Source organism: Cherax quadricarinatus, unplaced genomic scaffold, assembly GCF_038502225.1.
Source record: "Cherax quadricarinatus isolate ZL_2023a unplaced genomic scaffold, ASM3850222v1 Contig1075, whole genome shotgun sequence".
Classification (NCBI taxonomy): domain Eukaryota; kingdom Metazoa; phylum Arthropoda; class Malacostraca; order Decapoda; family Parastacidae; genus Cherax; species Cherax quadricarinatus.
In genome coordinates this window covers 66,194-80,151 of record NW_027196101.1, presented here as the reverse complement: position 1 = coordinate 80,151, position 13,958 = coordinate 66,194, and the positions used below count along the sequence as shown (strand labels likewise).

Here is a 13,958-nt window from a genome sequence, read left to right as displayed (position 1 = left end):
GGGTATTTGGGGGATACTCTCGTCAGAGGTGACCTTCCTCACAGAGGGAAGCACAAAGATAACCTTGTCTACTTAGGCAAAATGTTTTTTCACAAGGAGGTAACATTTTAAAATTCTCTCTAGCATATGCTATCACTAATCTGTCATTGATAAAAAGCGATTTTTCCGAGAAATTTTTTTTAAAAAAATATAAAGCTCTTTCTAATCCCACAAGGCTTGCTTTATGAATAAACATCATAACATATAGACCGCAAGTGAGTGAAAAATCACTTTGTGTTCTGTCGGATAAACGATATAAATATTTAATTTTATTTAGTTTAAAAATTTTTTTTAAATTTATGCCATAATTCTCTGGTTTTTTCCCGTAACTGTCAAAGAAGAAGGATAGACTATTTTTCTTGTCCAAGAGAAGAGAAAAAAAATGACCCATTACTTTTGAGCTGTACGAAGGAAGAATATTACTTACAAGCACTATGGGCCTGTCTGAGGGATAGTCATCTAATCTTATTTGCTGTAGAGCGTCTATAGTGAAACAGCCAATATATGTGACTTTATTTCCTAGGGCGGGAATTAAACTATTATTTATTTCTGCGCAATTCATTTTTTATTTATGCTCGCACATCACAATGAACAGATCTATTCTGGTCGATGGATAAAACACCAGTGGTCTGAGCAAATAATAAAACTACCTTATTATGAGGGGCGGGCTTAGAGAACTGTAATTCAATTCTCAAGTTACCAGATTTTTCAATCGGGAGAGCGTCTTCCACTTGGCTGTCGGTTAAATTGAAAATATTGATGGTTCGCCCGGAGGCGAATGATTCATAGAGAATTAAATTTTCTTCCTCAATGCCCAGAGAGTTAATTGCCTCATAATATAATTTACTATAATGATGGGGGAAATCACTGCTTATGCGATAAACTGTATTATTATTAATACATACAGATAAACTGGCTAGATCCCCATGCTCAAAATATAGGCCATTCTCCTTATGTTTTCCCGCATAGGCTGTCATGGGCAAAATTACCATGAAAATTTTAGCGGGAATTACATGACCCCATGGCTGATCTATTAGGAGGCTCGTTTGATTGTGACCTAGTACATAATTTTTACTTAGAGTGCGATTAAAAGTATATATTATCGGCTTTGCGTCTAAGGCTAGAGACTTGTTCAAGGCCATATAAGCTGATGTATATGGGTATACTCTATTAAGCCAAAGTTTAGCGTAATTAATATGGAGCTGGTATGTGCTGGCTTCATCGTCTGTTTTCAGAGTCCACGCTTGAGGGGATAATTCCAGCCTAATTTTTAAATCGATATTGTCAAGCAGATATTGGTCCAGAGTGGATATGTCCAGAGCCAAGGGAAAACACAGAGTTATGCCCTGTTCTTTATCATTCTTTGTCAGTATCTGTGGTTCTTTTGCCGATGTGCGGGCGAAATAGGCTGTATCGAACAATTTAGTTATACCTTCTCCTCCTTTAAAGTCGGGCAAGAGATACCCCAGTCGGGCGATACTCGGCAACTGGCTTCGTTTTACTGAGCTGCAGAGTTTAATGAATGACCAGTAATTAAAACTAGAATTTGATTCCGTTATTTGCTCGCCCAGGAAACACTGGACACTTTTAAATAACGTGTTGGAAAATCCATTGATGAGTGCAATGTTGCTTGTTTCCCCTAGTGGACTTTGCCCATCGGCCTCTGTTAGAGTCACTCTAAATTCTATAACTATTTTGCCTAAATCTAGAAATGCTCCGGGAACTCCAGGAATTCTAAATTCTAGAAAATTATCTTTTAGTTTTTGAGAGAGAGGAAGGTTTACTGGTAGAGTATCAAAACTCTGAGTGCGAGCTATGGAACTCTCAACTTGTCTCAGTCTATGCGGTCGTGGGAATTGATTAATGACGCTGGAAGAATAATCATTTAACGGGACTTTGAGTCCACTGTTTTCAGCCCCGACACCCGCCATGGCTAATAAGCGACTGTTTATACGAGAGAGAATACATCCGTTTTATAAGCAACTCGGCTTCGTCGGCGTTTATTTATCTTGCATTTATTATTTACCCGTCGCTTAGTCACCCTGCTTACTCGGCCACCCGTAATAACCTTCTTTGCGACACCTTTTAAAGCATCTATCCCGTGAGATTTAAGAGCAGCTTTCATGTCTGTTTTTCCAGACTGATAATCATCGAGCATTTTAGTTCCAAATTCTACTGCACTTGGCGCAGCCACTCTGAAAAGAAAAGGTAAAGCTCTTTTAGCTAGGCCCGCTAAAGCCGAAAAAAATCCCCCACCTCGGACTCTGTATGGTGCGTGAAAAGTTTGTATATCTCCCAGGCCACCCCCCACCTGGGAGGGTTTTAGGGAGAATAAACTCCGAAATTCCTGCTCAGAGGGCACTTGAAAGGGTACACGCATGTTTGGCGGTTAGAGAAACAATAACCATTTTTACGCAGAGTTGGTTCTATTTATCGGTCTTACATGTAACACTACGGTAGTGGAATGACCGCTTTCAAAAGACAGATTACGACCAAACTGATCTGTCATTTTGATAGCTATTTTATCTAATTTAGTTACGCATAGAGGTTTGTACATCATAGGATGAGCACCTTTTGAATAACTCTCCTGAAAGGCGAAAGCATCCAGAATATTGACTAACTGACTACCGTATATTTGCGGTTCCACAATATCACTATATATTAAAACATAATCAACTCCGGCAGTGGGATCAGGCTTGAATGGGGCAATCTGCTTGGGGAAGGAGGTCCCCTCGGGCGCGTCACTACGAAATAAATAATATTTTTCAGCGCTGCTAAGCCCAAGCACCCGAGCTATTCTCGGTTTAAATTGAGCTTTAAATGAAGTGGCAGCATTGTTTTTTCCCGTAAAGGTTCGCGATCTCGTCGAAACTAAAACCCTCCCAATTCCGACATCATAATTGAGTATTTTCCCTTTCGGGAAATGTGCCGAATAATTATCTCTAAAGGCTTTTTTTAAATCTGCTGTTAGCTGTCGATTAATTTCTTCAATAATATGGCTGGCATCTGTCGATAACACATCATTTTTTGGTAGAAAGTGATGGACTATTTCTTCTGTACTTATTCCTGTTTCAGTAATGTGATTTTGTATAATGTCAATACCGCATTCGGCATCGTCTCTTGTTAGAACATTGAATTTTTTGGGATACAAAACATTAAGCAATGCTATTTCGTAGTTCAAGGATGGATTTAAAGGCGTTGCAGTAATTATATTTTGAAAGGCCGAAGCTGTATTGTCGAAAATGTCAATATTTTCTAAACTGCTCAAATAGATATATTTCCCCGGACCCCCTCTGTCCATGTTGAGGGACAGAGACAGTATGAGGCAAATACAAAATATAGACCATTATATATATTTTTTAAAGGCTTAAAAAAACTTTAGTTTGAAGAGTTTACATTTTTATTTTTTTATTAGTTACAGCATTTAGGAATAAAATATCCACATCATCGTGCTGTCGTTTGCGTTTTCCGCGTGAAGTGACCTCGACTCCATCAGGCATGTCCATTTCACGCATGCCACTGTCTCGTTTAGTTCCAATCCCACCGGCTGGTCCGACGTCTGCACCGCCGCCGCCGCTGCTGCAGCTGCTGCTGTTGCCGCTGCCGCCACCGGCACTGCTGCCACCGCTGATGCTGCCAGTGCCTTGCTTCTCCACAGACAGCTGTAGTATTTCCCGTTCTAGAGCTTCGGGGGAGGCGCCGCGTTCAATTTCCACCTCATCTAGGATGATTTTAGGTACTGCCAAGTATGGGCTCACTGACGGTACGAGCAAGCATGTCTGAATTTCCCGTTTCAGTAATATGTCTTGAAATATGTTAATGAGAGGGAGATATTCAGTGTGCCATTCATCGGCCTGTTTTCTGCTCATGCCAATGTACTGGGGTAAAATTACCCGTTTGATGTTGCCATTGGCTATCACTGCCCGACCCAGGGACACCAGACATAATTTAAACCAAATTCGTCGATTCTGTTGCGTGTCCTTGCTCAAACCGCGTACATAATGCGTGTCGAGACTACGCTCTAATTGCTGTTGCGCAATTTCATTCTTTTCAAGACAAGGACCCGCTGAGAACTGACATATTAGTGCTGCAAGGTGGGGTCTTAAAAAATCCTCTGGCCTGTCATCAAGGGTGTTGGTGCATGGTGGGGGTGATTTTAGGACAATTTCCCCGGGTGTGCCCCGATCTGCGGCTATGGCACGGTTCACCAGGATTAGCGATTTTCGCTCAATTTTGGAAAAAGGATATTTTTCCCAGAGTGAAAGAGCCGGCTCGTAGGGGCGAGCAGAAGTAGCGTTGTGGGGATACACGATACAATCCCCATATTCCAGGAATTCTTCACCCGTTATTCCCCCGACAATTACTGGAAATTTATATTCCATTCTCGTCAACAGTTGGGTTCCTTAGAGTCCTCGCTGAGGGAGTGAGACGGATAATGTTTATCGGCACGTCGGCGGCAGGGTTTAAATACCGCGCTGCAGTAGCCTCCCACTCCTGCGGGTGGGTTTGGTAGGGGTTTGGGGGACCTCTCTAGGTCGACATTCGCCTAAGGTGCTTATACAAGCTTTGGGCCCCTTCAAAAGCTTCTATCATATCCCGGAAATCATGCGTAGCATATTCTAAGCGTCTGATTTCAGCCGTCAGTTCTTTCTGATTAAAATTGTCATATAATTTTTCAATTTCATCAAAAGTCTTAGTAAATCTGGTCATGGGGCAATTGACTTTGAAGGATTCGTAGGTTTGCCATAAACTTTGTATCACACGAGCTTTGTAACACACTTGCTGATAAATCTTTCGTCTTGACGTTAATTGATGTAATAATATCGACAAACTGGGGTCCTTTTCTCCTTCTTCATTCAACGGGAGATTAATTCTCTCGGGATAATCAACTGATGGCTGGTCCATTTTTTTTTTTTTTTATGAATAGCACTTCGAGAAGGAACTTCTTGTCTCTATCCTGTCCCGGTATTTACTAAAGCGGGCAAAGCTCTTCTCTCGACTTTATGAAAGCTTAAATTTCAATAGGCTAGCCAGAGCGGCTTTTTTTCCGCGGTCTTTTTAACATAAAAACCGCCTAATAATTGTTTTCTCGCCTTGTGATTTTTTATAAATCTTGGCTCTAATCTAATAAGGCTCACTAATTCCCCTACAACGGGCAAAAGTTTTTTATCGATGTACGCTCGACTGCTTGTCAAAGATTTAATGATTTGTAAGATGTTTAAATTATGGTATGGAGGGAATAAAATACCTCTCTTATCCCACCGAATGAAAGAATTATTTTTGAATAGATTCAGCATAGATTTCGCGTATGGCAATTCTTCTCTCGTGAAATACAGATCAATTATTTCATTTAAATTTGGGGAAGAGTCCTCAGGCGAGAGAGAAAGACTGTTGTTTTTTCTTGATATTAAAGATAAAAGTATTTCCGGCGGGAGTTTATTATTATTGGCTATTATTTTCTGTTTCGGATTTTTTTTTTTTTTACTCTTAGACTCCTCGCGGCAACTACCGCGGGCGCGCCCGCCACCGCAGCCGCCGCAGCCGCCGCAGCCGCCGCCACTGCCGCCACCGCCGCGGGCGGCATTACAGCGAGCGAGCTTATTTTTTTTTTTTTTTTTTATGGGGGACTCGCCAGTCTCAACAAAGAGCTCGGGTGGGTGCCCGCTCGTGGGAGGTGGTAGCTCGAAGCGGTAATTACCCTTATGAGGGCGAGTTGCTATGCTGGGGCAGGAGCTGACCTTCTCATCCTTGCTTTGGGCTGGTTTCACTTTCACTCTCGAGAGGCTGGAAGATTCCTTCCTACGCGCCATAGTGGTGGTTGCAGTGCTTCTGCGAAGGCGGGGAAAAGGAGATTCGCGCTTAGGAGTGGGTAAGATATTTGTTCCATTTTTAAAAATATATTTTTCGGCGGTTAGCCGAGGGATGAGACAAAATTCCTTTACCACCATTTCGATTATTTTTTACTTTATAAAACTACTAATCAGCGAGATGACCAGAGGTAAGAGTGTAGTTAAGATGGCTCCTCCACGCTTCGAAAGAAGAATATTTTTTTTTTTATAAAGTGGAGTTCGTTTACGGGCAACGGTGAGAATGTCTCCTCTAAACTTCTTTAATTTGCTCAAAATAGTCGGTTCTACTGTTAGATTTTTCTTAAGAAAATTAGTAAATATCTCAGATATGCAATTAATTTCTTTTTTTTTTAATTCCTTAATAATACGATTGCGAGCTTTAGCTGGAAGTTTGTTTAATAAAATTAATAAGTCTCTGTGTTGCACTGCTAGGGGCTTACCCCTGTCTGACATTTTGCATGTCCTTCTCGTGCACCCAGCTATCTGCACTTCGGGGATAACCCACCCAGCTCACCAGATATTCTCTACTGCCGTCAGTTTTTCTTCTCCGTCTCAATATTTTAATGGGAAAAAATTCAGGTAGAGATGTTTCTATTAATTCCTGAGCGTAAAATTGCCCGAGTATTTTTTCCCCGCTCAGGTCGATAAGAGAATATGTGGGGATTACTTGCGAATTATCAACCGATTGGATTTTAAAAATTTCTTCGGTGTTTTGAGGCCAATAACTCTTGTGAAATATCCCCCGGTGGCTAGTTATCCGCACATGCGCTCCAGGAGTCAGTCGTGGACTAGTACGAGGCTGATGAGGACGGGCATTTAAATACATTAGCCCAAACTGCCGACGAATGTCTCGAGGAAGACTCAGAGAATGCACTTGTTGTGGAGTTTGACCTTTCTTGAGAGAGGAGTGAGGAGTTGAGTTGTAAGTTTCTACTATGGCTGGTAATACCTCTATATATTTTAAAGAATTTGTTAAAGTCATATAGCGGTAGATTCTATGCTTAAGCGTGCGAATAGCTCGTTCCGCTATTGCAGCCTTAGTGTCCGAGAAGGTACTGTATAATTTAATATTTTTTTTTTTTAGGTAATTCAGAAGAGGACGGTTATAAAACTCGGTCCCTCTGTCCGTGTGTAATCTCGAAATTCCACGGAAGGTGGGGCTTTCTATAATATTTCGTAAGGCTGACAAGACGCTTTTTGAGTTTTTTCTGACTAGTCCTACCGCCTTCATTAACCTTGAAAAGACATCTATGCATAACAAAATATATTTAATGCCACCATTGTGGGAATGTAATAAAGTCATGTCCGCCAAGTCGCAGGTGAGTATAATGCGAGGGGCAGCAGCTATGATTTTCCGTCTGGGAAATCGCAGAGGCTGCAATTTATGCAAAGTATAGGCCCTCTGAGAAGAGAGATAATCTACTACGTCTTTATAAGTAATAGAGGCGTTTTTCTCCCTAGCTGCTCTAAAAAGTTTGTTAACATTCCCAGTAAAGCCCCCGGGGCTATTGACGTCTCTATATACTTTTTCTAGAATTTTCTTTTTATGTGAATTTAAGGCCATTTTTGTTTTTACCAGCGGTATACAGTTTCACAGTTGCCCTCTCCGGTAATGAAGCTTCGTAATTGAATTTCCTCTGGAGCGGTTAAATCAACCAGAAGATAGCCGTATTTATCCGCAGTGACGTGACGATATATCTCAACAAATTTCGGGGCTAGATTTTTTCCATAAATTTGTCGCCCGAGACATTCCAACTGAGACAGATCTCGTTGTCTTAATAAAATATATTGACTACAATTAAGCGTGATCGTGCGAGCGTATTTTCCTTGTGGAAATAAATTTTGAGATATGAGAATTACGGATATTTGCTCGTGTCTTCCTCTAGTAAAAATATTGGCTATAACATCACTCTTAACTGCTTCATTAAAAAGGTCATCAATTATATACAGAGAGCTATTGTCTGTCTCAAGGGGATTTTGGTAATCCGCCGGGTTAATGAGACCTTTCACTAAAATGATTTTCTCACTAAGAGAGGTGATTTGTTTCAAAGGGTGAGTTTTATCATCCAGACTGGAAATGATTATTCTCGCGAAAGAACCGGCATATTTTTTACATAAACGCTCCACTAGACTGCTCTTGCCTGCCCCGCTAAAACCAGCAACAAGTATTCTTGCAGGCTCTCTGAAAATATTCAACTCTTCCTCTGTAAAGGTACAGACCTTGTCCATCTTCCCATTTCAAATGAGCCTTTTTGTGGAAGAATCATCTTATATATAAACATTTCTTTTTAGTTCAAAGCAGAGGGGAGGGAGGGGGGAGTTTATCCCAGAGATGAAGATAACAATGGCGGCATGGCCTTCTCCCGCCAGAAGACCATAGAAAAAAAAGCCCGACCGACAGTGAAGGTCGTCTGGATATTACGCAGTTTCACTACCTTCCCTACGCCAGGTGGTGGTGGGTCGAATGGAGGTCACAGACAAAGAGAAGCAGGCCCCGCCACTTTCTGCCGGCTGATGCCTATTTATTTTTATTTTGGGGAAAAATATATTATTATTATTATTTTTAAGAATATTTAGTTTTGGCGATGGTCAGTATCTATAAATTAATTAATTAATCTTTCCCTCGCCTCGGCTTTATACAAATGGGAAATTCACATGACTATGGCAATTTACGTAATCCTCCCTACTTGCCCGGTCTAAATTCTTATTTTTTCGTTCGGGAAAAGAGTTCTTCCCAGATTTTATCCCTCTTACTTTATTGACAATAAGAAATCTTTTCTAGATTATATTTATAATATATAGACTTGCAGGGATTTTTGTTTAAAAGATTCTCGTGAAAATAGAGAGAGACTGATGTGAAAAACTGTACCTCTACTTTGGGGAAAATTAAGCATCTTATGAGCACGCTATCCTAAAAGCGTGCTATAAATACGCTCACCTTTTCGTCTAGGGCGAAAGGTGCTCTTCCCGCTCACTCAAGAAAGTTACCAGCTTAGATTAGAGCAGGTAAAAACTTCTCTATCTATGGGAGATTAAAATATTATCTATAATTTAAATAATTTATGGAATATGAGAGTGAGAGTGTGTATTTACAGATATGACTCGTCACCCAGCTCGCAGATGCCACCTATGCGGGCGATTATACCCTCAGGATGCAGCTCACCACACTTTCTCCTGTAGTTTCTGCGGGCTATCAGTGTGTGTAGCGAATGTCACAGCTCATCGCAGGAGATGCGTGACAGGTGAGATACCCAGGTTATTGCTCTGAATTGATGTTTTCTTAAAACTGCTATTTTCAGATAATGAAATAAGTCTTTGAGCTAATAATAATTTTTTCCAACAGTTGGGGCGGGGCAATACTCCAAGCAGATGATCCGGGGGGCGGGCCAGGAAGAAAGAGGTCAGCGCTCTTTTCTTAATCAATTATTTTTATTAACAGTCAAACATTTTTAAGATATGTTTATAAAGTATCTCACTAACAAGAATAAAAATCATTTTGAGAACCGCATATATTCCATAGATTGCTTAGCTTCTCCCAGTTTTATACTTTAACAGTAACATTTTTTTAAAAGATTGCTAGAGTTATAATTAGTCTAGTATGGCTCTAAAACAAAATAATAATAAATAACTTTCTCTAATTATATTATGCAGATCAGTCTGTGTCCTCCGATGAATCTTCGACCGTAACACTCCCACAAGAGCAAGTTGAGCCGATTGCCGGTCCCAGTGGATGGAGACCAGCCGCCACAAGTGACAGCTCCTCTTCCAAGGATCATTACTACTCTTTCTTGGGTTCCCCCTCCTCTGTTAATCGAAGGTTCACTTCAGGTAAAAAAAATTTTTGTTCAGATGAGGAAGAGAGTGAAATGGGAGACGATTCCATTTCAGAGGAACCACACATTACGAGTCGGTCGGAATGTTTTCAAGGTCACTTCTGTCGAATAAAATATTCAATTCCTGCCTCTCATAAACACGACCCCATATTATTTCTTCAGTCCTTCGCAACAACATTTATGAGGCACATATTACAGTTTTTCACTGTTCTATCAGGACGAGCACTTTATGAAAATGCTCTTAGGATTTATGCCGAACTGAGCCTTATTTTGCGCAGACAGTCGCTACTGGGAGAGGATGACAGTCGTGAGCATTATATAACTTTTCCCGCGCAACTAGTTACACGAGATGATATATCTCGGCTCTTACGGTCATGGAGGGAGTACCTTAGCATGCGATTAGAAACTGAAATTTCATCGGGCGAGGGATCAGGCTTCATACTAGATTATATAAAGGGTTTTCATATTGTAATATGCAAGAATGGAGTGCGTGGATACCTAGGAGACTATATAGAATATCCCACATCTTTACGAGGGAAAAATCAGATATTTAACCCGAGAGGAGTAAAAAATAGCTGTTTTATTCAATGTCTGGCGGCCTTTTTCTGTCGTAGACTTGGCTGGGGCTGGTATAAAATCAGACGATATTTATCTAGATGTGATAGCCTTCAGAAATTTGTCAATTACTCGCGAGTGACTCTCCCTGTCCAGTGGAGTGACATCCACAAACTCGAGTCTGACAACAAAATATCAATATTTATTTATTGCTTAACTTCTCATGAAGGGACCTATCATGCTACTTTATGTCGTAGGGGTAGTAATAAATATTCACTGGTAGTGCCCCTGTTATTGTTGGGAAAGACTCATGTAGCTTTAATCAAACACTTCCAGAAATATATGAGAATTTTCTCCAGAAAACATTCACGCAATAAGCACTTTTGCTTGAATTGTTTAAGTGAATATAGTGACATTTGCAACTTAAAAACTCACTTCAATTCATGCGACAACCAACAAAAGTTGATTTTTCCCCCAGCTGGAAGCGTTTGTAAATTCAAAAATACTCACAAGGGCTACTTGCCCTCTCATACTGCCTTTGTGGATTTAGAAGCTTATCTCGATAATCGTAAGCCAGAGGGGGTAATAACAGCTAGACACGTAGCAATAGCTTATGGCTATATAGTGATAGACAGAAATAGCACTATAATAGATAGATATGTCCATCGGGGGGTACAGTGTATTGATCATATGTATGATAGACTTTCGTCTTTATGGGATTGGATAAAGATGAACACTCCCTGTTATCCGCTTCATATGACCAGGGAGCAGCATATACATTTTGCCATACAGAAGAAGTGCAACTTCTGTCATCAGGACTTTACTCTTACCAAACCAAAGGTGAGGCATCATGACCATCTAATGCCTAAGGCTAATTATTTAGGAGCACTCTGCAATAATTGCAATTTAAGGCAGAAAAATTCAGGTAAATATTTGCCTGTTATTATTCATAACCTATCATATGATATGGCTTTGATAATTAAAGAACTAAGTGTTAAAGCCCCAATCAATGTTTTAATGAAACAGGGATATAAATTCCTAAAGGTAGAAATAGGAGCACTACGTTTCCTGGATAGTCTAGCCTTCTTGTCCGCTGGTTTGGCTAGTTTGGCTCAGGCGCACATAGCTTCAAAATCACCCTTGAAATTCACAGAGGCGATGATAAGTCATCTACCCCCCGAAAGTTGGGGAAGCTTATTAACCGGCAAACAAGTGTTTCCTTATGAATATTGCAGCTCCCCAGAAAGGCTCGAAGAGAAGACTTTACCCCCAAAAAGAGCTTTCTACAGTTCTCTGTCTAAGAAGCATATTAGCCAAGAAGAATTCGATCATGCTCATCTGGTTTGGGAGAAAACAGCTTGTCAAACTCTAGGAGACTATCTCCTAGTATATCTCAGCTGTGATGTAGGACTTCTGGCTGACATATTCACCTTGCATAGGAGATTATTATACAACATCTATAATCTAGATGTTGTTCACTATGTTTCTCTCCCCGGCTTTGCCTATGATGCCTTCTTAAAAACCAGTGGAGTGGAATTAGAATTAATTACTGATCAGGAGCTTTATAACATCATACAGTCTAATATAAGAGGCGGCTTCACTACTGCTGTTAGGACGTTTGCTCAGGCCAATAACCAGTTCATTAATCCCAATTTTGATGAGAAAAACTTAGTAAGTAAATTTTTGCTATACTGGGATTTTAATTCTCTTTATGGTTCTTGCATGACTGAGGCGCTGCCCTACGCAAACATTCGAAAACTCTCACCCGCAGAAATGGCGAGTTTTCTCGCAAATGGCAGTCTTCTCCAGAAGAATCCTCAAGACTCTATAAAAGGTTACTGGCTTCTTATAGACACTCTAGGAATAGCCCCAGAATTAGCTCGCTACACGGATGACTTACCACTATGTCTCTATCACAAACAGATAACATTAGATGATCTATCTGAGTACAGCAAACAGCTATTGGCTATCAGTAATCAAAAACTACCCCGTAAAAATACTAAATTAGTGGGGGACCATCTCCCCAAACGAAACTACCTAATATCATTGCCTTTATTGCAGTTGTTCTTGGAGATAGGTCTACAAATTGAGAAAATTCATAGCATATATGAATTCTCACAAGGAAAATATCTGGCGGGCTTTGTTGAAACGAACGTGAGGCAACGCAATAGTAGCACTAGTAAAGACTGTCAGCGATTATTTAAATTGTTGACCAATTCTGTATTCGGCAAGACATTGTTTAATCCATCAAAATATGCCAACAAAACGAAGCTCATAACATCAGCGGGAGCATTTTTGCGAGCGGTGAGTAAGCCACTATTTAAGAAAGCCATAAAGCTTTCAGAAAACAAAGTATTGGTTACGACGGGGACGCCAGCCATAAAACTCACTTACCCTAATTACATAGGTTACCAGATACTAGAACTTGCCAAATTTAAGCTGTACCATTTTTGGTATATGATTCTTAAGAAAACATACCAAGACAAAATAAAACTAATCTATTCAGATACCGATAGTGTCATCGCCTGTTTAGAGGGCATCAAAAACCTTACTGATGAAATCGGTAAGGAACCATTGAGGAAATGGATAGACACATCTAATTTCCCCACAGATCATCCTCTCTACAATGACTCAAGGAAGGGATCTCTAGGCTTACTTAAAAGTGAGGTGGGGGACCGCCTTATTTCAGAAATAGTCTGCATTAAACCCAAAATGTATAGCATCCTGCTAGCAGATAATAACAACACTATCGCTGCAAAAGGAGTTCCTCAGTCTGAACAACAATTATTAACTCATAATAACTTTAGAAGTGTGCTGGAAGACGGTTCTAAACATACCTTCCAATATAGTCAAATTAGAAATTTAAAAGGTCAGATGACCACTATCACCACTAGGAAACGAGGTCTTAGCTCATTTGATGATAAGCGCTTTTACTTAGATGCCTATCACTCTGTATCCTATGGTCATCCAGATGCCAGAGAAACAAAGTTTAAATTATTTAAAGATAAAACAGATGACAAAGTGGAGGAAGACGAAGAAGCTAATAGCAGTACTGAAGAAGGGAGTACAGAAGAAGAAGAGGAACTAGAGATGAGAGACAGTTGCAATCTTTGGCGGGGAAGAGAAAAAACCGTAAGAGATTTTTTCCCCAGGGTCAAGCATCGACGCGAGAGAGGTAGATCTTCCGCCACTGCTCGTAGTTTCATGCTCTTAGAAGCTAGCTGTTCTGAGGGAGAGGAGGAATAAAACAATGTAATGTTAACTAATAAATATATTTGCTAAGAGAGACTTTTTTTGTTTTCACCCTTTGAAAAATTAGGTTATTATCCTTTTTCACACAGATGCCCCCGATGTAGCCGGAGAGCGGGCGCAGGGCTGATAATCACACCCGATGACCTCCAAAGAAGCAGGCCCGCCGCAACACTCCATCAGAGAGCCCCAGTCACCTGAATCCTTTGTACTGCCTCTCTCTCCCATCTATCAGTGTAATAGAGTTTGGGGAGTCAGAAGTGATCATTACTCTACTTCTGTTCCTACTTAGTAATAAGACTCTCTATCCCCTTGGGGGATGATTAAACATATTAAACTCCTACCCTGTCAGCCCTAAGGTCATACAGACCCCCCATTATCTCATTATTTTTCCATGGTCATTATCCCGGAATCCGGTTCCCTCGGGCGACCG

General features: G+C 40.5%; 1 protein-coding gene across 1 annotated transcript; it reads left to right on the top strand.

The window, feature by feature from the left end:
- The first annotated feature begins 5,576 nt into the window (after nt 1–5,576).
- Nucleotides 5,577–13,596, top strand: LOC128705652 (uncharacterized). The gene is made up of 3 exons (XM_070080826.1): nt 5,577–9,130; nt 9,232–9,288; nt 9,540–13,596. Exons 1-3 carry the CDS (start codon nt 8,986–8,988, stop codon nt 13,520–13,522), a joined length of 4,185 nt encoding a protein of 1,394 aa, XP_069936927.1. The 5' UTR covers nt 5,577–8,985; the 3' UTR covers nt 13,523–13,596.
- The last annotated feature ends 362 nt before the right edge of the window (nt 13,597–13,958 follow it).

What these genes read in the sequence shown, in the direction of transcription:
- LOC128705652 (XM_070080826.1), top strand. Translation starts at nt 8,986, where the DNA reads ATGACTCGTCACCCAGCTCGCAGATGCCACCTATGCGGGCGATTATAC. An exon ending in TCGCAGGAGATGCGTGACAG is followed by an intron (nt 9,131 to 9,231) that starts GTGAGATACCCA and finishes TTTTTCCAACAG; the next exon opens with TTGGGGCGGGGCAATACTCC. An exon ending in GGCGGGCCAGGAAGAAAGAG is followed by an intron (nt 9,289 to 9,539) that starts GTCAGCGCTCTT and finishes TATATTATGCAG; the next exon opens with ATCAGTCTGTGTCCTCCGAT.